General features: G+C 33.5%; 1 protein-coding gene across 3 annotated transcripts in view; it reads right to left on the bottom strand.

Annotated features, from left to right (window-relative positions):
* Positions 1 to 16,176, bottom strand: part of LOC143052905 (mothers against decapentaplegic homolog 3-like) — a 63,362-nt gene extending 47,186 nt beyond the window's left edge. For 2 of the 3 annotated variants that reach the window (XR_012971288.1, XM_076226066.1), the window contains exons 1-2: positions 15,853 to 16,174; positions 1,428 to 1,621 (exon numbers count right to left, since the gene is read on the bottom strand). Coding sequence is in view for 2 of the 3 variants with exons in the window: in XM_076226066.1 (XP_076082181.1) it covers positions 1,428 to 1,621; positions 15,853 to 16,058 (400 nt within the window). In the remaining variant the exon portion in view is untranslated. Of the gene's footprint in view, positions 1 to 1,427; positions 1,622 to 15,852 lie in introns of all 3 variants that reach the window. The other variant, XM_076226065.1, reaches the window with a different exon arrangement.
* Between the last annotated feature and the right edge of the window lie 9,386 nt (positions 16,177 to 25,562).

Raw genomic sequence — 25,562 nt, 5'->3', positions numbered from 1 at the left:
TTAGTAGATAGGGTGAATAAAAAGAGAGACAATTTTGTTTATAATAGCCTTTGTATACTAGTATAAAAAAAGAAGAAGTATGATTGCAAATGAGACAACTGTCCACAAGAGACCAAAATGACACAGACATTAACAACTACAGGTCACCGTACGGCCTTCATTGATTATACATCCCAGCTCCGCAATTAAACTTAGAAATCTTTATACAAAAAAGACTATCAAATTTGTGGAAAAAATTCTAATGCTTTTGGTGGGAATCCAACACCTTCAGCATATAGATTCACGGTCACCGTACAGCCTTCATTGATTATACATCCCAGCTCCGCAATTAAACTTAGAAATCATTATACAAAAAAAGACTATCAAATTTGTGGAAAAAATTCTAATGCTTTTGGTCGTACCCCCACACCAGGAGGACTAGATTATCAGGAAACAAACTTGCTATTAATTTTAATCATATTTAAATATTGTATTCAGGGCTAATTTTTTTCCTTATCTACAACAGCTGGGATGTAAAATAGTTATCTCATTTGGACTTGGTGTGTCTCTGGCCTCCGACCATCTAGTGATCTTTCACTGGCACATCGCATCCTCATGGGATAACTATTACAGAATTTATTTGTCAGATTGAGGCTCATAAAGGTTAGAAACACCAAACATGTGAATGAAGTGTTCATGTAAATGTTTTTTTTTACTGTTATATGTTTATTTATAACTACCAGAAGCATCTACATGTGTGTAATGACAAAGTCACATGTGTAATGACAAAGTCACATGTGTAATTGTCTGGAGCGTCTACAATACATACATGGGGGGAGGGTTGAGATCTCACAAACATGTTTAACCCCGCCGCATTTTTTCGCCTGTCCCAAGTCAGGAGCCTCTGGCCTTTGTTAGTCTTGCATTATTTTAATTTTAGTTTCTTGTGTACAATTTGGAAATTAGTATGGCGTTCATTATCACTGGACTAGTATATATTTGTTTGGGGGCCAGCTGAGGGACGCCTCCGGGTGCGGGAGTTTCTCGCTACATTGAAGACCTGTTGGTGACCTTCTGCTGTTGTTTTTTTTCTATGGTTGGGTTGTTGTCTCTTTGGCACATTCCCCATTTCCATTCTCAATTTTAATTTTATGTGTATGTTAGTCTTGTATGTTTTTCTTATTTTAGTTCCTTTATATGTTTTCGAGTTATGTGTGACATGCATTTTCACTAATCAAGTACCTAACTAATTTGGGGGCCATGTGAGGACAACCTTCAGGTGTGGGATTTTCTCGGTTTGTTGAAGACCCATTGGTGGCCTTCGGCTGTTGTTTGATTTTTAGTCGGGTTGTTGTCTCTTTGACATATTCCCCATTTCCATTCTCAATTTTAATGATATGTGTAATTACCTGAAGCTTCTACACGTGTGTAATAATATGTGTAATTACCTGGAGCTTCTACACGTGTGTAATGATATGGATTAACACACACTTCGTCCTTCTTTAAATGGAAGGCATATTCACATACATCCACTGCTCTTAACTCTTGATGATTCTGAAGATCAGGCCATCGCCATAAACGACAATATATCACGTGTGGTAAACCTTTACGATGAGACACTTGTAATCGGCCGTCCAATGATCTGTAATTAAATATGTTGTATATTATATTATATATGGTACACCAAGAGTCAGTTAGCTCCCTTTAAACATCATGAACATTAAAGATTCTATAGACAAACTGCATACCAAGAGAATTAAAGCTCCTTAATAAACAATGGAAATTCTACAGACAAACTATTTGATATTTTTCAAAGAAATAAATGAACAAAGTTTTAAGCAAGCTATTTCATTCAAACTAATCCTACTGGTCAGCCTTTAGCCAAACTGACCAGATTCTACCTCTGCTGACCACCCTGACATGCCCTACTGACCAGATTCAAGCCCTATACTGGCCAGTCTCCAGTTTCCGTGACCAGTCTCTTGCCATACTGTCTAGTCTCCAGCCCTATTAACCAGTCTCTAGCTCTACTGATCAGCCTTTAGCCACTATATAAACCAGTTGCTTCGCAGGGCGCAGCATTATACGACCGCAGATGTAGAACCCTGAACAGATGGGACAAGTATGGACACAACTTTTAAGTTTGATACAGCTATAAATGTGGATTGTGATTAAATAGTTGACACAACATAGGTTTATGTCACATTATGAATTTGGTTTAAGGAATGAAAATTAGAATTTAAAATTTTTAAATTGGATATTAAACTATTATGGTTCAATATCCAAAATATAGATACATGATTATATTCAGGATATTATAGAATTCTAAAAATTAATTTTTTGATGAAATCAAGTAATGTTTAATTTTAAACTTTGTAGGCCTCAATGTGGACCAATTTTATTAGTGAATCAAATATTTAAAACTGATCTCAATTCAAATTTCTAATGAAGTTTGCAACAATAACTGCTCATTTAAATACATCATACAATATTAAAATGTAATAAAAAGTGCTTGTTATCACTGAATGGTAAAGATTGTTTTAATTTATCAGTTGGTAGTAAAAATGAAAATACATTGTATATTGTATAAAACAATGATTAAAGTTGATTCAACTACTATTCTATACAAAGAAAGATAACTCCAATTGAAAATTAATTGCTATTGCACAATATTGTGCAATTAGATATTTCTTGCTATTGTGCAATACTGTGCAATTGAAAATTTCTTGCTATTGCACAATACTTGATATGATAATATTGAATCCTGATTTGGACTTGAACTTGAAAACTGGGCCATAATCAAAAATCAAAGTACATGTTTAGATAAAGCATATCAAAGAAGCCCAAGAATTTAATTTTTGTTAAAATCAAACTTAGTTTAATTTTGAACCCTTTGGACCTTAATGTAGACCAATTTGAAATCGGGACCAAAAATTAAGAATCTACATACACAGTTAGATTTGGCATATCAAAGAACCCCATTTATTCAATTTTTGATGAAATCAAACAAAGTTTAATTTTGGACCCCCATTTGGACCAACTTGAAAACTGGGCCAATAATTAAAAATCTAAGTACATTTTTAGATTCAGCATATCAAAGAACCCCAAGGATTCAATTTTTGTTAAAATCAAACTAAGTTTAATTTTGGACCCTTTGGACCTTAATGTAGACCAATTTGAAAACGGGACCAAAAATTAGGAAGCTACATACATAGTTAGAATCGGCATATCAAAGAACCCCAATTATTCAATTTTTGATGAAATCAAACAAAGTTCAATTTTGGACCCTTTGGGCCCCTTATTCCTAAACTGTTTGGACCAAAACTCCCAAAATCAAACCCAACCTTCCTTTTATGGTCATAAACCTTGTGTTTAAATTTCATAGATTTCTATTTACTTATACTAAAGTTATGGTGCGAAAACCAAAAATAATGCTTATTTGGGCCCTTTTTGGCCCCCAATTCCTAAACTGTTGTGACCTCAACTCCCAAAATCAATCCCAACCTTCCTTTTGTGGTCATAAACCTTGTGTTTAAATTTCATTGATTTCTATTTACTTATACTAAAGTTATTGTGCGAAAACCAAGAATAATGCTTATTTGGGCCCTTTTTTGGCCCTTAATTCCTAAACTGTTGGAACCAAAACTCCCAAAATCAATCCCAACCTTCCTTTTGTGGTCATAAACCTTGTGTCAAAATTTCATAGATTTCTATTCACTTAAACTAAAGTTATAGTGCGAAAACCAAGAAAATGCTTATTTGGGCCCTTTTTGGCCCTTAATTCCTAAAATGTTGGGACCAAAACTCCCAAAATCAATCACAACCTTCCTTTTGTGGTCATAAACCTAATTGTGTTAAAATTTCATTGATTTCTATTCACTTTTACTAAAGTTAGAGTGCGAAAACTAAAAGTATTCGGACGACGACGATGCAAGACGACGAAGACGCCAACGTGATAGCAATATGCGACCAAAAAATTAAAATTTTTGCGGTCGTATAAAAAGAAGATATGGTATGATTGCCAATGAGACAACCGTCCATAAGAGACCAAAATGACATAGAAATGAACAACTATAGGTCACCGTACAGCCTTCAATAATGAGCAAAGCCCCATTCCCTAGTCCTACTGTCCAGTTTCTAGTCCTACTGTCTAAAATCAATTCTCTAGCTCTGTTGGCCAGCCTTTAGACACAATCGCTCAGTCCTAATGATCAGCCTAGTCTCTAGCCCTATTTGCCAGTCTCAAGATCTACTGGGCAGCCTTTAGCCACTATGCCCATTCCCTAGTCCTAATGTCCAGCCTCTTATCCTACTGTCCAGTCTGTAGTCCCATTGGCCAGTCTCTAGATCCGCTGGCTTATCAAGACTTTAGCCAGTACTGTGAAAGTACTTTAATTCGTGGATATTAATTTTCGTGGTTTAAGCAATTTTTACATGTTCGTGGGTTTTTAAATTCGTGGATTTCAGTTTTCTAAAAAAAAATTAATTAAAGCCTTATGAACGAAGGTTACAAATAGTCTGGATTGAAGGAAATTGCAAAGAAAACATTGACCCGTAAATCGTAGTGAAAACACTAATTAACCAAAGATAAAGTGATCAACAGATTAAGGACCATCAAAGGTGTTAATTAGGCCATAAACATGTCACCTAAATAAATCAGTATCATAAACACATGCTATAAACGTATCTTGAATTGTCAAATAATTCTGATCAAAATCAAGCCCAGCATTAAACTATTATTTCTCATATGTACGAGAATTATGAGGATATAAAATGAACACTTTATCATACTAACATATCAATATCGAAAATCTGACTTTCTTCGGAAAAAAATATTTTTATGAGAATTAAAAGATCAAAAGTTATATTAAAGTATTCTCTGATTCGAGGTTATGCAATATATTCTCTAGACCATATCAGTAGTCAAACCTTCATGGGGATCTTTCCATGTCTTCATTTGGACAATGGTTGTTTTATTTCGTTGGACACTTAAATTCGTGGATAAAGTCATCCACGAAAACCACGAAAATTGGTACCCCACGAATAAAAGTACTTTCACAGTATAGCCCAGTCCCTGATCCTACTGACCAGCCTCCAGCCCTACTGACCAGCCTCTAGTACTGTCCAGTCTCTAGCTCTGCTACCAGTAAGCCTTAAGCCACTATTACCCAGTCTCTAGCCTCAAGCCCTATTGGCCAATCTCTAGCTCTGCTGGCCAACCTTAAGTCACTATTGCCCAGTCCCTAGCCCTACTAACCAGCCTCCAGTCCTACTGACCAGCCTCTAGACCTACCGGTTAGCCTCTAGACCTACTGGCTAACCACGAACTCTACTGGCCAGTCTCTAGCCTTACTTAAATTACTGGAAAAGTTCCTTCATTTATCAATATACTCATAAGCTAGATTTAAATGCATGTAGACAGTCAAGAGAATGACATCACTAGGATATCTAGAATTATTATATAAGTAAAGTGACATGTAAAATTATAGAAATGCTTTATTGAGTAATGAGTAACTTTGTGATAGCACCTCCTCAGAGTGCGACCAGATCATACACATATTAAACTAGTAATCAATGTAACAATATTTTATTTTTTAGTCATGCGGGATATATATATATAATATTGAATACCCTAAAAAGTGTACAAAACAACACCAAGATTATATTATATACAGTGTTATATATATGTGTGTATTTTTTTTAAAGTTTATCTAATGTATATTGTGAAATGTTCAGCATTATACTGTCTTTTAACTTAAGGAACCAATTAAATATCTGTTATCTTTATTTTAATCCTTGTGACAACGTTAAGTGACATTAAACCCTTAATAGGACTGCTGACCAACAGGTATTTTGTTTCAAATCTATTTTTTACACTTAAATCTTAATATGACAAGAATTGTCAACAAATTAATTCAAACTTATATAAATATTAAAAAAAATGTATTCAGCCAGACTATAATCTGATAGTAAATCCATCACAAAACCACTGGACCAAAACATTATCTAAACTTTACAATTTCTATTGCTTTGTTGATCGTGGAGTTAAAAAATAAAACCGAAAGTAGAAAAATAAGTCTAGTTTTATAGAGGGGAGATAACTATTGAAATATCAATACATCATTAATAATTGACTTCAAGGTTAACCTACAACACATTGACAATCAAGTCTCATTCTTTAATATAACTTGATATGGTCATTAATTGGTAAAGAGATAATTGATATCTTATACAATGTATATATTTATTTTAAGAATCATAGATCATTTACTGTACAAGTATGGTCCTTAAGTTTTTAATGGCAAATATATAGGTAGATATAAATAACAACTTTTTTTAGGGGGGATTTGATTGTATCTTCTGCCTTGATATACACATAAAGACTTTTTGTTAGAGCAGGTACGCTTGCACTAAAAACTTACCTGCTTTTTACCTGATGAAATATTCTCCACTGTGACCTTGATATTGAGGCCTCCCTTGAAGAGCAAATCCAACAAATATCTCAAAAATCTTATCAACATTTCCTTCAATTGCCAAAAATCTACATAACATTTTATTTTGAAGCCAAATTGACTTGTCTGTACAGACATTAATTTTTTCTTCATTTGTCTAAAATTATAACATGTTTATACCACTTAAAATGTGAAATGGGGTTTACAGTTATCCTGTGTGTGGCCCCATAACAAAGATGACCCAGACAGTTTGACCTACCTTTGAGAATGACCTTAATTTACCTCACACTACAGCAGGTGCCCTCCTGAACACAATGTATTATTGATTACTTTTTTATCTCTATACAGAAGAGTTTTTGTGTATATATAATCAGTGACATACGATTTATTTATGGCAATGTGTTATTTTTTTTTGTTTCAATCTTTATTTGGTATAAATAGATATAACATGATACATATGAATGTTACTGTGCAAAGGCATTTAACAGACAGCATTGCAACAGTTATTGAATAATTTGGATCAAAATTAAATACTGAGAGATATAGATTTTATATATACTTTCTTTGATAGGGGGCCTTCCCTTGTTTAAAGGATTGGATAGGAGGAGAGATCATAGATAGAATTAAATGTTACTAGTCACAGTCATTTAATGCCATTGATGTATTACTAGATGATATTCCAACATTACTAATTTGGGATTAGAAAAGATAAGATAAGATAAGACAAGATATTTTTATTTCCAATTATGGGCCCCAAAGGGCATAAACATTACAACATCAATAATTTTTTTATAATACAATACAAACAATGAGATAAAAAAAAAAAAAGTTAAACGAGAACTATTTAAGTTCTTAAAGAATACGTAGATAAAGAATCTATAGTATGTTGTTTTTTTTTAATACTAATGCATTTTATTACAAGTGTGGTTGATATAGATAACAAACAAGCAGCCCAAAAAGAAAAAAAAAAAAAAAAAAGAAAAATAGATATCCACATATGTATAGTACACAAAAAGTTGGATCAAGTAAAGAAGTAAGATTGCTGGATCAAGTCAAGAAAAGAAAACATGGATGGAGCAGTTAACACATTAAAACAAAAGGAACAGACATAAGAATAAAAAATTGCCTTTTCACTAAATAGAGCTTGAGGGACTGAACATTTAAGTGACAAACATTAGTTTGAGGATATTTGTATAGGCTTAGAAATGTCACATTTCATAAAACCCTGTCACATTCACAAATAAAATTGAGCAATCTTTTTTCACTTTAATACTGTACATTGTAAAGTTTACAAACCAAGCAACAGTCATTTTTGAATAGATTCTGATTACATGTTTATTAATTTTTGGGAAGTTATATTTGATTAAATAGACACTCAGATTCAGAATACGTTAAAGTTTGATAAAATGCTGCAAAAATTTAGAGAGATTTTTCATAATTTAACACATGGGGAGACAGCTGCAGGCTAATTTTAAGACCCTAACCAATCATTCATTTATATCATTAAATACTCATGAATCCTTAAGAAAAAGCACACAATTACCACCCCCATTCACCATTATCATTTTAAAACAATATGCATCAAAAATGCAAACAAAAATAGATTAGTGACCAATCTGAAAACGTGTTTTATATATATATATTGTATGGATTACCAGTATGAGGGTTGGTACCAAATATCAATCAAATTTAATTTCTAGCTGATGAGAAAATACAAAATGCACAAGAAATATGCTACAAACAATTAATTAGGAAAAATTATACCCAGTTTACTTCTACTCAACCATTCAATTAAAGCTTATAAAAAGAGGTGGAGATTTCTCCTACTCAATCATTCAATTAAAGCCTATAACCAGATGCTCCGCAGGGCGCAGCTTTATACAACTGCAGAGATTGAACCCTGAACAGTTGGGGCAAGTATGTACACAACATTCAAGCTGGATTCAGCTCTAAATTTGGATTGTGATTAAATAGTTGACACTGCATAGGTTTCTGACACAGAATGAATGTGGTCTAATGAACTTAAAATATTTTTTTTGCCTTTGAGCAATTCACTATGTTGTTGAATATTAATCCTCTCAAAAAAATTGAAGAAATTTTCTTTTTATTTATGAAATCTGAAATGAGAAAAATTTAACCTCCCCCCCCCCATTTTTATTTCACTTCCCCCTTTCCCTTTTCCCTAAACTGATCTTAATACAAATTTCTAATGGAGTTTGCAACAATAACTACTCATTTAAATACATCATAAAATATTAAAATGTAAAATAAAGTGCTTGTTATCACTGAATGGTAAAGATTGTTTTAATTTATCAGTTGGTAGTAAAAGTGAATATACATTGTATATTGTATAAAACAATGATTAAGTTGAATCAACTACTATTCTGGACAAAGAAAGATAACTCCAATTTAAAATGTCTTGCTATTGCACAATACTGTGCAATTGAAAATATTTGCTATTGCACAATACTGTGAAATTGAAGATTTCTTGCTATTGCGCAATACTGTGCAATTGAAAGTTTCTTGCTAGTGCACAATACTGTGCAATTGAAGATTTCTTGCTATTGCTGAATACTGTGCAATTGAAAATTTCTTGCTATTGCACAATACTTAATATAATAATTTTGGATCCTGATTTGAACCAACTTGAAAACTTGGCCCATAATCAAAAATCTAAGTATATGTTTAGATTCAGCATATCAAAGAAGCCCAAGAATTCAATTTTTGTTAAAATCAAACTTAGTTTAATTTTGGACCCTTTGGACTTTAATGTAGACCAATTTGAAAACAGGACCAAAAATTAAGAATCTACATACACAGTTAGATTTGGCATATCAAAGAACCCCAATTATTCAATTTTTAATGAAATCAAACAAAGTTTAATTTTGGACCCCGATTTGGACCAACTTGAAAACTGGGCCAATAATCAAAAATCTAAGTACATATTTAGATTCAGCATATCAAAGAACCCCAAGGATTCAATTTTTGTTAAAATCAAACTAAGTTTAATTTTGGACCCTTTGGACCTTAATGTAAACCAATTTGAAAACGGGACCAAAAATTAAGAATCTACATACACAGTTAGATTCGGCATATCAAAGAACCCCAATTATTCAATTTTTGATGAAATCAAACAAAGTTCAATTTTGGACCCTTTGGGCCCCTTATTCCTAAACTGTTGGAACCGATAACTCCCAAAATCAAACCCACCCTTCCTTTTATGGTCATAAACCTTGTGTTTAAATTTCATAGATTTCTATTTACTTATACTAAAGTTATGGTGCGAAAACCAAGAATAACGCTTATTTGGTCCCCTTTTTGGCCCCTAATTCCTAAACTGTTGGGACCTTAACTCCCAAAATCAATCCCAACCTTCCTTTTGTGGTCATAAACCTTGTGTTTAAATTTCATTGATTTCTATTTACTTATACTAAAGTTATTGTGCGAAAACCAAGAATAATGCTTATTTGGGCCCTTTTTTTGGCCTCTAATTCCTAAACTGTTGGAACCAAAACTCCCAAAATCAATTGCAACCTTTCTTTTGTGGTCATAAACCTTGTGTCAAAATTTCATAGATTTCTATTCATTTTTACTAAAGTTAGAGTGCGAAAAACTAAAAGTATTCGGACGACGACGCCAACGTGATACCTATATAAGACCAAAAAAATGTTCAATTTTTGCGGTCGTATAAAAAGAGGCGGAGTATTTCTCCTACTCAATCATTCAATTAAAGCTTATAAAAAGAGGCTGAGTATTTTCCCTACTCAATCATTCAATTAAAGCTTATAAAAAGAGGCTGAGATTTCTCCCACTCAATCATTCAATCAAAGCTTATAAAAAGAGGCGGAGTATTTTATATATACAAAGATATATACTAGTTCAGTGATAATGAACGCCATGCTAAACTCCAAATTGTACACAAGAAACTAAAATTAAAAATAATACAAGACTAACAAAGGCCAGAGGCTCCTGACTTTGGACAGGCGCAAAAATGTGGCGGGGTTAAACATGTTATGTTTGCATACTATACATATATACATTCAATGTAGCTAGCTGACTGAATTCTCTATTGTTCCTCTAGAATCTTAATAAAAGACTTTATCAGCAATTTGTACATTTTCCCTTCGATCTTACTACCTTATATTTTAAGATCATTTATACTCGAAAACATTCCGTAATATTGCTGATTAAGTCATTTTAAACCAGATGCTCCGCAGGGCGCAGCTTTATATGACCGCAGAGGTTGAAACCTGAACGGTTGGGGCAAGTATGGACACAACTTTCAAGCTGGATTCAGCTCTAAATTTGGACTTTGATTAAATAGTTGACACAGCATAGGTTTCTGACACAGAATGAATGTGGTCTAATGAACTTAAAATATTTTTTTTGCCTTTGAGCAATTCACTATGCTGTTGAATATTAATCCTCTCAAAAAAATTGAAGAAATAGCAATATCTACTCATTTAAATACATCATAAAATATTAAAATGTAAAAAAAGTGCTTGTTATCACTGAATGGTAAAGATTGTTTTAATTTATCAGTTGGTAGTAAAAGTAAAAATATACATTGTATATTGTATAAAACAATGATTTAAGTTGATTCAACTACTATTCTGGACAAAGAAAGATAACTCCAATCAATTGAAAATTTCTTGCTATTGCACAATATTGTGCAATTAGATATTTCTTGCTATTGCGCAATACTGTGCAATTGAAAATATTTGCTATTGCACAATACTGTGCAATTGAAGATTTCTTGCTATTGCTCAATACTGTGTAATTGAAAATTTCTTGCTATTCCACAATACTGTGCAATTGAAGATTTCTTGCTATTGCTGAATACTGTGCAATTGAAAATTTCTTGCTATTGCACAATACTTAATATAATAATTTTGGATCCTGATTTAATGGACCAACTTGAAAACAGGGCCCATAATAAAAAATCTAAGTACATGTTTAGATTCAGCATATCAAAGAAGCCCAAGAATTCAATTTTTGTTAAAATCAAGCTAAGTTTAATTTTGGACCCTTTGGACCTTTATGTTGACCAATTTGAAAACGAGACCAAAAATTAAGAATCTACATACACAGTTAGAATCGGCATATCAAAGAAACCCAATTATTCAATATTTGATGAAATCAAACAAAGTTTAATTTTGGACCCCCATTTGGACCAACTTGAAAACTGGGCCAATAATCAAAAATCTAAGTACATTTTTAGATTCAGAATATCAAAGAACCCCAAGGATTCAATTTTTGTCAAAATCAAACAAAGTTTAATTTTGGACCCTTTGGACCTTAATGTAAACCAATTTGTAAACGGGACCAAAAATTAGGAATCTACATACACAGTTAGATTCGGCATATCAAAGAACCCCAATTATTCAATTTTTGATGAAATCAAACAAAGTTTAATTTTGAAACCTTTGGGCCCCTTATTCCTAAACTGTTGGGACCAAAACTCCCAAAATCAATCCCAACCTTCCTTTTATGGTCATAAACCTTGTGTTTAAATTTCATAGATTTCTATTTACTTATACTAAAGTTATGGTGCAAAAACCAAAAAAAAAGGCTTATTTGGTCCCCTTTTTGGCCCCTAATTCCTAAACTGTTCGGACCTCAACTCCCAAAATCAATCCCAACCTTCCTTTAGTGGTCATAAACCTTGTGTATAAATTTCATTGATTTCTATTTACTAATACTAAAGTTATTGTGCGAAAACCAAGAATAATGCTTATTTGGGCACTTTTTTGGCCCCTAATTCCTAAACTGTTGGAACCAAAACTCCCAAAATCAATCCCAACCTTCCTTTTGTGGTCATAAACCTTGTGTCAAAATTTCATAAATTTCCATTTACTTAAACTAAAGTTATAGTGTGAAAACCAAGAAAATGCTTATTTGGGCCCTTTTTGGCCCCTAATTCCTAAAATGTTGGGATCAAAACGACGACGACGCCAACGTGATAGCAATATACGACGAAAAATTAAAATTTTTGCAGTCGTATAAAAACAAAAATGCCTTTATTCTGCAGTGATTTTGTTAGTGCTCATCATATTTGTAATTTTATTACTAAAGTCTGTATCAAAAACAAAAATGCCATTATTCTCATTTCTGTATGAAACATGCATACATGTACACCCACTTACAACTCAAAAAACCATAATCATGATCATGGTCCTACATGTATATCATTTAGACAGTGTTGTCAAAATTCAATCAAATTAATCAATGGTATATTTTCACAGACATTCAGACCTGAAATTTACATACATTTTTTATTCCCTGTGTCCAGAACAAATGTTTTTTATTCCCTGTGTCCAGAACAAATGTTTTTTATTCCCTGTGTCCAGAACAAATGTTTTTTATTCCCCATGTCCAGAACAAATGTTTTTTATTCCCCGTGTCCAGAACAAATGTTTTTTATTCCCCGTGTCCAGAACAAACGTTTTTTATTCCCTGTGTCCAGAACAAATGTTTTTTATTCCCCGTGTCCAGAACAAATGAACCACAGACATCGTACAATAGAAGGTGTGCTTACTGTTTACAATGGTAAACATATTTACTTTCAATGGAAGTCTCACTGTGACATGACTGATGAAGTATGAAATAAAAAAAATAATCCACAAACAATGGAAGGGAGACAACTGTAATTTTCACTTGTTAAAAAATAGGTTATTTTTTATAGAAAATTTTTATCCCCTCTTTAGACTACAAATGTATTTTCATATTACTGCCATTTGACTCCAAAGTTTTTATGTTTTTGATAGGTTACCTACGACATCCTGGTACCATTCAAGTCAAGTTAGAGCAACGTAAAGAAGTAAAGTCCAGCTTTTAATTACAATTCTTTGGGAAAATATACTGCCTCATATTTTCTTTACCCGACAAAATATCAGAAAAAAGTAAAATTTCCCCGCAAATTACACCGATTAAATGTTAGATTTTACTTATTATCAGAGGCGGATTTAGGGGGGCCCAGGGAAAAAATTTGGTTGCTTAAATTGGGTACAAATAAAAATGTCTATGTATCAATGTTAATTGTTTATAATATTGTTGCATCATACAAATGACAATGAATAAATTTGTTCCCAGAGTAAATGATGCCCCCGCTAAATGCAAAGCATATAAAGTTGTAAAGGGACATAACTGAAGAATAGAGAAAAATGAGTTTGCCCAAATTCATACTTGATCTGACTTACATATATGTATGTGGAAATAAGTATTTTGTATTTATAAGTCTCATAATATTTTAGTGAGGCAAACTTAATTAATAAGTAAGAGAACGGAAACAAAAAATTCAGCAACTTTTATGTTTATAAAGGGGCATAACCCAAGAACGGCAAAAATTGCAAACTTGATCTGTATTATGTTGCAATAAGCTTGGTGTATAAGTACCATAACATCTAACTATGGTTAACTAAAGAAAGAGAACAGAAACGATAATTTTTTATGTTTATAAAGGGGCATCAAGAACAATAGAAGTGACATTAATCAATTCCAATCTTGATATGTATTGTGTGGTAAACCTAAGAAAACATTGTGTATAAGTTTCATAACATTTCTTTGAGGTAAACGTACTAACATAAGTACAGACGGACAAGAGTAAAACTTAATCATAATGCCCTTAATCACTTACATGTAGGCAGGGGAAAACAAATAATACATTCAGGAATATTGGAGTGAAAAACCCAATTCATTCTTTGCCTGAGTTAAAAGTTAACATTGGAAATATCGTTATGCATAAAATATTTTTGAACTAAATATATCATAAAAAAGTTTAAATGATGATTCAGCATTTTGTAACGTCTGCAAACAGAAATATTTCTCAGTCTTTTCAACTTCTGATTATTTTTAATGTTTCATTTCCGTTGATCAATCATCAGAAACATAGACGGCAGCAACTTCATGAGCAAGAATAGTTCAACTGTCTGATTTATTTTTTCCAGCAACTTTATATTTGTTGTAGATAAAATGAATTGTAAAAGCATTACTTTGAGAACTTGGACGAGAAATCAGAAATTACATCTGACAATGTTGACAAAAAAATCATAGGTGTGAATGTGAAATTCAGAAAAACCCAAGTTCAGATATGAATTTCTGTATCTTCTCCACTGTAATATGAGATTCTTAGTTTATTTTGATTAAATGTTTTTAAATCATTTAACATGTTTAATAAAAGTGTTATGAACTGGCTGTTTCTGTATTGGCCATGTTATAGACTCTCAATCAGTTATATTGACCCTGGACTCTTCACGCATCTTGTCCATTACAGGTAATCTTGAATCTATAATAGGAGCAATACAGAAACAGCCAGTTAATATCACTATAAAATAAAATTCTTACAACAAAATGGTGAATGAATTATTTTGATTGCAATGTGCAGTGTGCAGTATTTTATACTGTTGACCCTGTTCATCATGTTCATGCAGGTGTATTGCTATCTTAGATAGCTCAACTTATACAAATTTCATCACTTTTTTTCAAGGAACATGTAACATGGTCTGACACCTGCTACTGAGTAATACTATAGACCTCATAGTTATTTGAGATTCTGCGACAATTGAACTATTGACGACATAAAACAATAACTTTTCCGATGTCAAATGAGACATATTTTATTGTCATCAAAATGTTACGGGAAGCTTTGTAATGTGAAAATCCATGGATGACCAGTACCAGTGGGAATCGAACCTTTAATCTTGTGATCTAAAGGCTCCTCTAACCGATTTTAGCCAAAAATCTTCCCAACTCAACCTTCACATCTCCAGATCTATAACACTCTACAGTCTTCCCCCTTTTCTTCTATAGCTCAGGTTGCAGTACCATCTATCTGAGCAACTCGCATGCCCACTACTGTACAACCCCTAGACATCTACTCAGAAATCTTCTGACCAGCTCCACCTAGATATTGCACAGTGATCCTATGACCATATCAAACTACCAGGCACGTGCATGTATATTATATACACTTGTTTGTTCAAGTAGTAATTGCTCACAGTGCCAATGATGTGAAAAATCATGGATGGTACCTTTAATCTCGAAATCTAAAGGCAGCACTCTAACCAATTGAGCCAAAGAAGACAGCTCTTTTAACTCAACTCATGCAACTAGTTAGACTACCTTTATATCTCCAGGTCTACAACATTTGTACTGTGCAGTAATCATGGTAATAGTGGACAATGATTAGCGATAAGGTGGATTTGCCTCCCTTGGTCGAGGTAAAGCTTGGGAAGTTGTCAAGTACTACAGGAGATGATGGATTTTTCTAGTAAGAATCGTTCACTTTGGTTACAAAAAAAATAAAGCTTTAAAATGTCAAGCAGATTATGCAAGATAATTTGTCTCTTTTGATACACTATTTGTTTTATAGGCTTTAATGTCGAATTTAAAGAATACTATTCAGGATGTTGAATTGATTTACCTTGGTATCGTTATACATTTTGTTGATTCGTCCTGTCTGGTGATTGCCTTTTCCAATTCATCAAGACCTCCCGTTTTCTTTAGTTTTTTCACCAAACTTTTGACGGCCTTTTCACTCCATTTGTCATCCCTTTCAGAACTGTCTCCTTTTTTCCACCCTAACAAACGCTTGACGATAGGTGGTGTAAAAGGAGACAGTGTTGTCATTTTCTGGGCCTTAAATAGGTGATTTCAATCTTGACTGAGGCTTTTAGACTATAAAATTGAGATTCATAACAAAATGACACTACGCTAAAATTTACCGGAAGTTTAGATTAATTGGAGCATGCGTAACACATTTTCCTATACATCTTTCTCCTTTAACGGAGCACCTTCTGAAAGCACAAAAGATTTATTTAAAGTCAGGTAATCTGCTCCTTTTTTTCTATAAACTTTACTTATAGTGTTAAGACAGCTTTAGACTTTAAAGAGTAGTATAGGTCGTGTATACATGTACATATTTCCTTGAGAGAACCTATGGAGAATCTGTGTACAGGGCCGTAACTACATTGAGGCAAATGAGGCCTCATGTTTTAAATTTCAAAAAAAAAAAAACTAAAACAAAAGATTGTTTTCATATCAAATTGTTTCCACGGAAAATAAATGCAAGAAGCAAGTTATCTTCAGTCTCTGGTGTCGACCCTGCATGTTTTTCGTAATCCATGATTCTATTTTACTTTTGGTTTTTAGAGTTGATGGTCTATTGTTTTTACTTCTGTGTCCCGGGTTTGTCTTTTGTTCATTTATTGTCCTACATAATTACTAGTCTGATTGTTGATTTTCATTTGTAAACGTGTCACACTGTGTAATATTGCATGTCCAACGATGTCCAGGCATTATGCGAGAAAATATTTTAATATACGATGCTACTGGACACAGAAAAAAATGGTCGTTTCTACATGGAGAATTGAACTTGATATCAAAGAATACAAAACTGCCTTTTTTGTACATGAAACCACAGGCGCTTTGGTATATGATACAGATATTTTTTTTGTATTTCTTGTTGCTGATTAAAATATTCAATTTTCTATATTTATAATACATATCTATCACTTCTGTGCATGTCTCACCTAGTTCCGAGTGATTTACACGACTCAGAGAAAATAGCCAATTTTTCTTAGTATGAATCTTAGATTGATAAATTGGGTATTTTCTCTGAGTAGTATAAATCACTCGAAACTTGGTGAGATATGCACTGTCAGAAGTGATATATATGTATTATAAATATAGAAAATTGAATATCTTCAGGGCCGTAACTACATTGAGGCAAATGAGGCAAATGCCTCATGCTCGAAATTTCAAAAAAAAATTGTCTTTTCTGCATCGATAATTGAACTTGATATCAAAGAATACAAAACTGCCTTTTTTTGTATATTAAACCACAGGCCTTGGGCATATGATACAGATATATTTTTTCTCGTTGATTAAGATATTCAATTTTCTATATTAATAATGCATATATATCACTTTTGTGCATGTCTCACCTAGTTTCGAGTGATCTATACGACTCAGAGAAAATACCCAATTTTTCTTAGTATGGATTGTAAAATTGGGTATTTTCTCTGAGACATGCACAAAAGTGATACATATGTATTATAAATGTAGAAAATTGACTATTTTGATCAACAACAACAAATAAAAATATATATGTATCATATACCCAAGCGCCTGTGGACAAAAATACATAGCTGACATGGTTTAAATTAAGTATAAGACCACCGATTTCCCGGTACCAAATCATTTGAAAAAAACAACAACAATGTATTGCCATATGACCTTTTACATTGAAGGGTTAAACTTGCATTAAGTCGTGTTCAGACAGAAAATAAAGGAATATGGGATAAACATACAGGGGAACTTATTGCACACGAAGTAAATGCAGAGAAAAAATACAAATGATCAATGGTCAAAATTTTTATTCCTGTTCTTCATCTTGATAGTTGCTGTAGGGTACTCAATAATAAAAGAATCATTAATACTGTAAAAGAAGGTCAAGATGGTCCTTAGTGTCGAACTAAGCAGTACTAGTACTTAAAGTATAATACTGCACTGTCACTATATTTAAATCTAGTCATAAAAAAAATCATCAAAGTCAGCACAATACAAGACAAGAGCAGACAGACAGACCCGGTATTAATGATTATGAGAAATACGAATTTTACTTTATCCTACATATCGGTCTTTTAATATTGCCCCTAAAACCTAAAAGTCTTAAATTATAATGAATCTATGTTTTTCCATTGAGACCAGAATATTGTCGAAAAAATAGCTAAAGATTATTTGCGTTTCAATTTAAGAAAGAGTCCGTGGAACGCTCAGAATGCACGATTTTGCGTTATTTTACTCAAAGCTTCTGGGGGCCTTGAGCGGCCCCCAAGACACTTCGCCAAAAAATTTTCAACTCGTTACGCTCAGCGAATATATTTTGCCTCATTATTTAAAGAGGCTAGTTACGGCCCTGATCTTAATCAACACAAAAAATTAAAAAAATAGTATCTGTATCATATACCCATAAGCGCCTGTGGATAAAACTAGATAGCTGACATGGTTTAAATTTAAAAAAAACATCAAAGTATTGCCATATAAGGCCAACTAAAATTAATTAGTAGATTTTCATCCAAATTTTTGAAAATAATGGGGCGGGTGGGAGGATTTTATTTTTTAAATTTTATTTCATATGAAACCCTTTTGCATGTTTTGTGACGAGTTTTTCATATATGCAAGTGTAATAATAAGCTTATATTATGTATTGTTAAGGCCGTACAGCGACCTATAGTTGTTAATGTCTGTGTCATTTTGGTCTTTTGTGGAGAGTTGTCTCATTGGCAATCATACCACATCTTCCTTTTTATATACACAAGTATGAGGAATCTTACATAATTTTTCAAATCCTTAAATAAATATATCTAATTGTGGCTTTAAAAAATTTAACAACAAAAACGTGTGAGAAATACTCTCTTCAGTTAGACTACCTACACCAAGTATATTTGGGTTTCTAAACAATGGTTTGTATTCCCATAAAATAAAGCAAATGCATTAGTATGCAACACAATTATTATGAGTACAGAATAAAATGAAAACTCAGAGAGTGTTGAAAATAATAGGGTTGGTACTTTATATGCAAGATGAAAATATAATTATCATGTAAAACATGAACTTAATAATAAAAAAAAGTTGTTGTTTAATGACTCTTTTTGGGTGTATTGGAACATTTGCTGTTTGTCAACATAAAAAGACAGCCATGGGTAAAATCAAAGGGCTTGCATAAATAAAATGCATATGTTAGTCGACTTTTTAAATTCAATAAACGGTCATAAATCTGACAAGTTCGTACTGGTATTTCAATATCTATAATCCAGTCATGTTTTCTGTATCAATGGTTTCCACGAATCTTGCACTTTGGGTATCATTTACAGTTTAAATTTCCTGAGACAAAGTCATTGCATAAATAAAAAAGTCCGCAGTTTTCTAATCACAGAAATTTGTGACATACCGCGATTTGCAGTCTTGGAAACAGCGTGTTTCTCTTAACACCAATATTTCACGTCATTCTCGTTATCAATCTTTACTCTCGGAAGATGATGTTGTCATCATAGAGCAGCGGAAAGGTCAACTTAATCATTTTCGTTAGATTTACTTGAGGTACAAAACCGAAATTTGAAACAGGAAGCTTTGAGGATGAAACGAAATTTTAACGGTTACCGGTAACGGGAATGAACGAAATCCGGAAATCGTAAATTTTATAAAATAAAAAAATTCGGGGCGGGACGATTTCAGAGGGGCGGGCGGGGATGAAAATCTATCAATTAATTTTAATTGGCCTAACCTTTTACATTCAAGGCTTAAATTTGCATTAAGTCGTGTTCAAAAAAAGAGGGACGAAAGATACCAAAGGGACAGTCAAACTCATAAATCTAAAACAAACTGACAACGCCATGGCTAAAAATGAAAAAGACAAACAGAAAAACAATAGTACACATGACACAACATAGAAAACTAAAGAATAAACAACACGAACCCCACCAAAAACTAGGGGTGATCTCAGGTGCTCCGGAAGGGTAAGCAGATCCTGCTCCACATGCGGCACCCGTCGTGTTGCTTATGTGATTACAAATCCGGTAAATAGTCTAATTCGGTAGGTCAAATTCATGAAAGGGAAGGGGATTGTAGTTACGACGTGAGGAACATATCCGATATCATTTGTGAAATGGTTATTCCATAACGGTCAACCAACTCGTGATGGCGTCCGTAAAATTTACGAAGGGATGATTTCAACTTCACCATTTGGAACTCTTGATTTAATAGCTTCCTTGTGAGCAGTAACCCTCTATCAAGAAAATCATGATAGGAAATGCAAGCACGGGAATATCGTATCAATTGAGAGATATATACCCCGTATGCAGGTGCTGCTGGAATGTTGCTACTTAGAAATGGAAAGTTCACAATTGGAAAGCTGAAATCATCTCTTTTGTCGTAAAGTTTTGTCTTCAACCGACCCTCATTGTCAATTTCTAGATGTAAGTCAAGATATGAAGCTGACTTAACTGTATCTGTAGTATCCTTTATCTCCAATTCGATGGGATAGATGCGTTCCACATAGTCACCAAATTTTGAATTGTTTAGTGAAAGAACGTCATCTATATAGCGGAAAGTAGAGTTAAAGGATATTGCTAACTTCTTATCTTTCTTCCTAAGAAGTTCCTGCATGAAGTCAGCCTCATAATAATAAAGAAACAAGTCAGCAAGTAGAGGGGCACAGTTTGTTCCCATTGGTATGCCGACAGTCTGTTGAAAAACACGTCCTCCGAACGTAACAAATATGTTGTCAATCAAGAAATCAAGCATCTTGATAATATCGGTTTCAGAGAATTTTTTGTTTGAATCAGAATGATTCTTTACAAAGTAGGATTTATCCCTCCCTAAGACAAGATACTTGTATCTACGTTGGCCATTCTTTTTTATGAAGCAAAGTAATACCAACTCTTTTAATTTGTCTTTAAGTTTGGAATGTGGAATACTTGTGTAAAGAGTAGAGAAGTCAAATGTTTTAATACTGTTACAAGATGAAAGAGAGTTAGATTGTATGTACTCTAAAAGATCTTTGGAATTTTTAAGTATCCACATCTGATTCACGCCACCTCTAGAATAGGCAGTTTCACAATAACTTTGAAGCCCGTCTTTGATTGCTGATAAAATGGATGTTAATAATTTAGAAAGAGGTTTTGTGGAGCACTTGGAAGACCCAGCAATATACCGCTGTTTGTAAGGACACTTATGTAGTTTAGGTATCCAATACAGTGATGGAAGATCCAGTTCTTCATCTTTGGTTGAAATACCAAAGGAACAAAGAACAGACCTATGATTATCCAGGATTTCCTCTTTGGTAAGTGTCGTGAGGGTATATGTTGAGTTTCCAAGTGAATTGTCTATACCTAATTCGTTTATCAAGCAATTAATGTAATGACTTTTACAGACAAAAACGATGTTATTTGGGGCTTTGTCTGCGGGGACAACAACATATTTATCATGGAGGTCGGATAGGTGTTTAGCAACATTTGGGTCTTTAAAAATTGACGTAGCATGGGCATTGATGGACCCATTCAGTTTCTTAATTCTGATTTGTATTAAGGACCTCACTGCCTTTATCCATTCGGATAGAGTGTCTACGTCTTCCTTCTCGCGCTTAGCCCATTGCCTGGCATAATCCTCGACTGAATCCATCAAAATTTTAAAGTTGTATTTCCAATTGATGGATTTAGGCTCACGATATTTCGGACCTTTCGATAACACGTTTCGTAGAGAAGTGTTATTAACAATGTTAAGGTCACCGGTAATAACGTGGCCAGCGGGATTATATGTGAATTGGGAACTAGCACAAGTGCAATCAGGAGGTTTAGACTTGAAGTCGTCAATATCGAGATCCTGCAAAACGCGTTTGTAATTAAAAATTTTAGTTGCAATAGGTTTGGTATAGGTATAAGAAATTATTGGTACAGACTGGTCTTTAAAATAAGGAGGTATTTTCGATTGAACTAATTTATGATGAAGGATATTGCCAAGGTTGACGCCATCGAGACCTTTGTTGGCAAAGGAAAGATTTAGAAAATATCTTTTCTCTTTTTCATCTTTTCCAATGCGAACTGGCTTGAAAAGTCTGTGACTTGCAATATCCGAAATTATAGCTTGAAGTTTGAAGTTCAAACCTTTCGACAGACAATAAAGGAATATGAAGTACACGTGCACGGGAGCTAATCGCATACAATGTCAATGTATAGAAGAAAAAAACAAATGATCAATGGTAAAAGTTTTTATTCCTGTTCTTCATCTTGATAGTTGCTGGAGGGACTTCAATAATGAAAAATCATAAATACCGTAAAACAAAGTCAATATGGTCCCTATAGGGTAGACTTAGGCAGTACTAGTACTTAAAGTATATTACTCAGACTGCACTGTCACTATATCTAAGTCTAGTCCTAAAAAAAAATCACGTCAGCACAATACAAGACAAGAACAGATAGACAGATCCGGTATTAATGATTATGAAAATTACTTTTTTTTTGCTTTATCCTACAAATCGGTCTTTTAATGTTCTCCCCAAAACCTTAAAGTCTTAAATAACAAAGAATCTATGTTTTTCCTTTGAGATCAGAATATTGTCGAAAAAAGAGCTAAAAATTGTTTGCGTTTCTATGTAAGAATGAGTCCGGGAAACGCTCAGAATGCGCGATTTTGCGTTATTTTTCTCAGAGCTTCTGGGGGCCTTGAGCGGTCCCCAGACTCCTCCCCAAATATTTTTTTCGGGGATATAATTTTTTGCCTCACTATTAAAAGAGGCTAGTTACGGCCCTGGTGTATATAGTGTATATATAACAGCCACTATGTTCCGCCAGTTACTTTGTTCCGGCGGAACTTTTCAACTAGTTATTTCGTTCCGATGGAACTTTCCAACGACTAGTAGTTGTTTTATTCCGAGTGCAGTTGAAAAGTTCCGGAAAAAAGTAGCTAGTTGAAAATTCCCGGAACAATGTAGCTAGTTGAAAAATTCTGGCCGGAACAAAACAACTAGTAACATCGTTCCGGAACAAATCAGATAGTCAATTTATTCCAGCATATCATAATAACTATTCATTACACTCGGTATAAAACCAACTCGTTGGAAAGTTCCACCGTAACAAACAACTAGTTGGACAATATGTACATCATAGTATATCAAAAGAAAACTAAAATGTGTTACTGAAAAGTGAACGTGTGCCCACCATGCTTTAATAACTCATTGTATTTAAAAAGATATTGAATAAATACAATGGAAATATGTTAGTTCTTTTATAGACTTATTTGACAAAGAGGAACTTTGTGACTAGTTGATAAGTTCTGTTTAAACTTTTAAGCTAGTTTGTTATTTCCAATTTGGGCTAATTCGTCGATGAAGGAGGAACTTTGTAGCTATTTGATAAGTCCCGTTAGGCATTTGTGGCTAGGGTCTTTTAGTCTCTGCGTTCCGTTTTTTAAAAATTCATTTCTGATATGTTCTTCCATTTTTTAGCCAACTCTCTGAATGTAGCTGTCTGACTATTTAACTTGATGATAAGTTCTGTTGGTAATTTTGACTTGTTTGTTAGTTCCTTTGTAGACTTATTTGACAAAGAGGAACTTTGTGACTAGTTGATAAGTTCCGTTTGACTTTTGTGGCTAGTATCTTTTTTCCCCTTTGAAAACTTTCAAAGATAATATGTTACGCTTTTACTTTGCATCAAATCTCCAAATGGAACTTTGTGACTGGTTGATAAGTTCCGTTGGAACTTTTGGGCTAGTTTGTAAGTTCCGGTTTTGACGAATTTGGCAAAAAGGTACTTTCTAACTAGTTAATATGTTCCGTTGGAACTTTTCAACTAGTCAGTTTGTTCCGGTGGAACTTTTAAACCAGAGGAAGGAACAAAGAAACTAGTTGATAAGTTCCTCCGGAACTTTTCGGCTAGTTAGTTCTTTCCGCCCGGAACTTTCCAACGTCGGAACAAAAGAGCATTTACATATATAGAAGAGAGAAGATGCTTTATTTCCATAAAATGGGCGCACAAGGAGCATGATATAATATCATTACAATATTATTATTTTACAAATATAATAAACAATACAGTATACATAGTCACAAACACAAATAAGAGACAACAGTCTTCATGTATTATTATTAGGAGTATACATAAAACTGACCTTCGTCTCAGGCACACCTCTAGAAAGTAACAAAAAAGAACACTGTGAGTAGGCCGAATACATCTAGCCGAACTGCAGGAGGCACCAAGGGACGGTGCTATATGGCATGGTGGGTGCATATTAAACTGTGTATCAGGACACTAATGATATGGTAAAATAGTGTAAGAAGTTGCACATAACTGGTATGTCATGCTCGTGCCTGGTGCAGAGGAGTCAGTACTTTTTAAAGTGACACAACTTCAAGAGGCACCAAGGGACAATGCTAATTGACATTCCAAAGTGCACTTATTACGAAAAGGATAAAATATTAGCAGTTTGATAAAAAATATCACAAACAGAAAGGTAATAGAACTTATACGATGTGTCCTATACCCCACCATGCCAACCTCGTGCCTAGTGCAGAAAGCCTGATTTAAATATTTATCTTTCAAGTTATATTTTGTCTTCATCAACTAACTCTCAGACAGATATTAAGATATCAAGATTCTCTACATTAAGAAGCCATATCAGTTTTTGGCTAGGAATCAAATGCATAAAGTTAGGGAATAGTGAGTTAATAGTGGAATTTAAACAATTTCTCTTATCTTGAGAAGATGTGCACGAGAATAAAAAATGTTTTTCATCATCAAACTTCATTTGGGGTGCACCTGAGACATATCCTGTCTTGTCGGAGAGTACCCTGATAGCGACCTTGTTCAATTCTTAGTCTGTGAGAAGAAATACGCAATCGAGTGAAATTTCTCCTCTGCTCAGGCGATTGTAATATAGTAAGATATCTTTCAAGACCAAAATGAGTCTTAAAAGTGCTATAGCTACAAAGCTTCCCATATATGTTTAAAGTGCTACAAGATATTCTTGGTGTTTCTTAATGGAAGTATAATACATACAGAAGAAGAAGAAGGAGGTAGGTGGACGTTTCGTCCCCGAGGGTATCACAAGCCCAAAGGTCTACACGTCGGTGTTGACATGAATATCAATAACGTTGTCATTTTTATAAATTTCCTGTTTGCAAAACATTGAATTTTTTGAAAAACTAAGGATTTTCTTAACCGAGGCATAGATTACCTTAGCCGTATTTGGCACAACTTTTGGATCCTCAATGCTCTTCAACTTTGTACTTGTTTGGCTTTATTAATATTTTGATATGAGCGTCACCGATGAGTCTTATGTAGACGAAATGCTCGTTTGACGTACTAAATTATAATCCTGGTACCTTTGATAACTTTATACTAAGCCTGGGAACAGTATATATGTATCTACTATAATATAACATTAATATATATGTTCCTGGGTAAACATATCACAATAAAACATAAGCTCTATAGAGCTTATTAACCGACATATATAAAAATATATAAGTGATAAACTTCTTCTTTATCATGATATATATGAGCCTCCTTTAATTAGAAACATCCGTCCTCCCGATGATACGGAGTTTTACCTTAATTTTAAAATTATAAAGAA

The sequence above is a fragment of the Mytilus galloprovincialis genome, chromosome 11, assembly GCF_965363235.1.
Source record: "Mytilus galloprovincialis chromosome 11, xbMytGall1.hap1.1, whole genome shotgun sequence".
Lineage (NCBI taxonomy): Eukaryota > Metazoa > Mollusca > Bivalvia > Mytilida > Mytilidae > Mytilus > Mytilus galloprovincialis.
The sequence above is the reverse complement of the archived record's forward strand: the minus strand, read 5'-3'. Positions and strand labels throughout refer to the sequence as shown.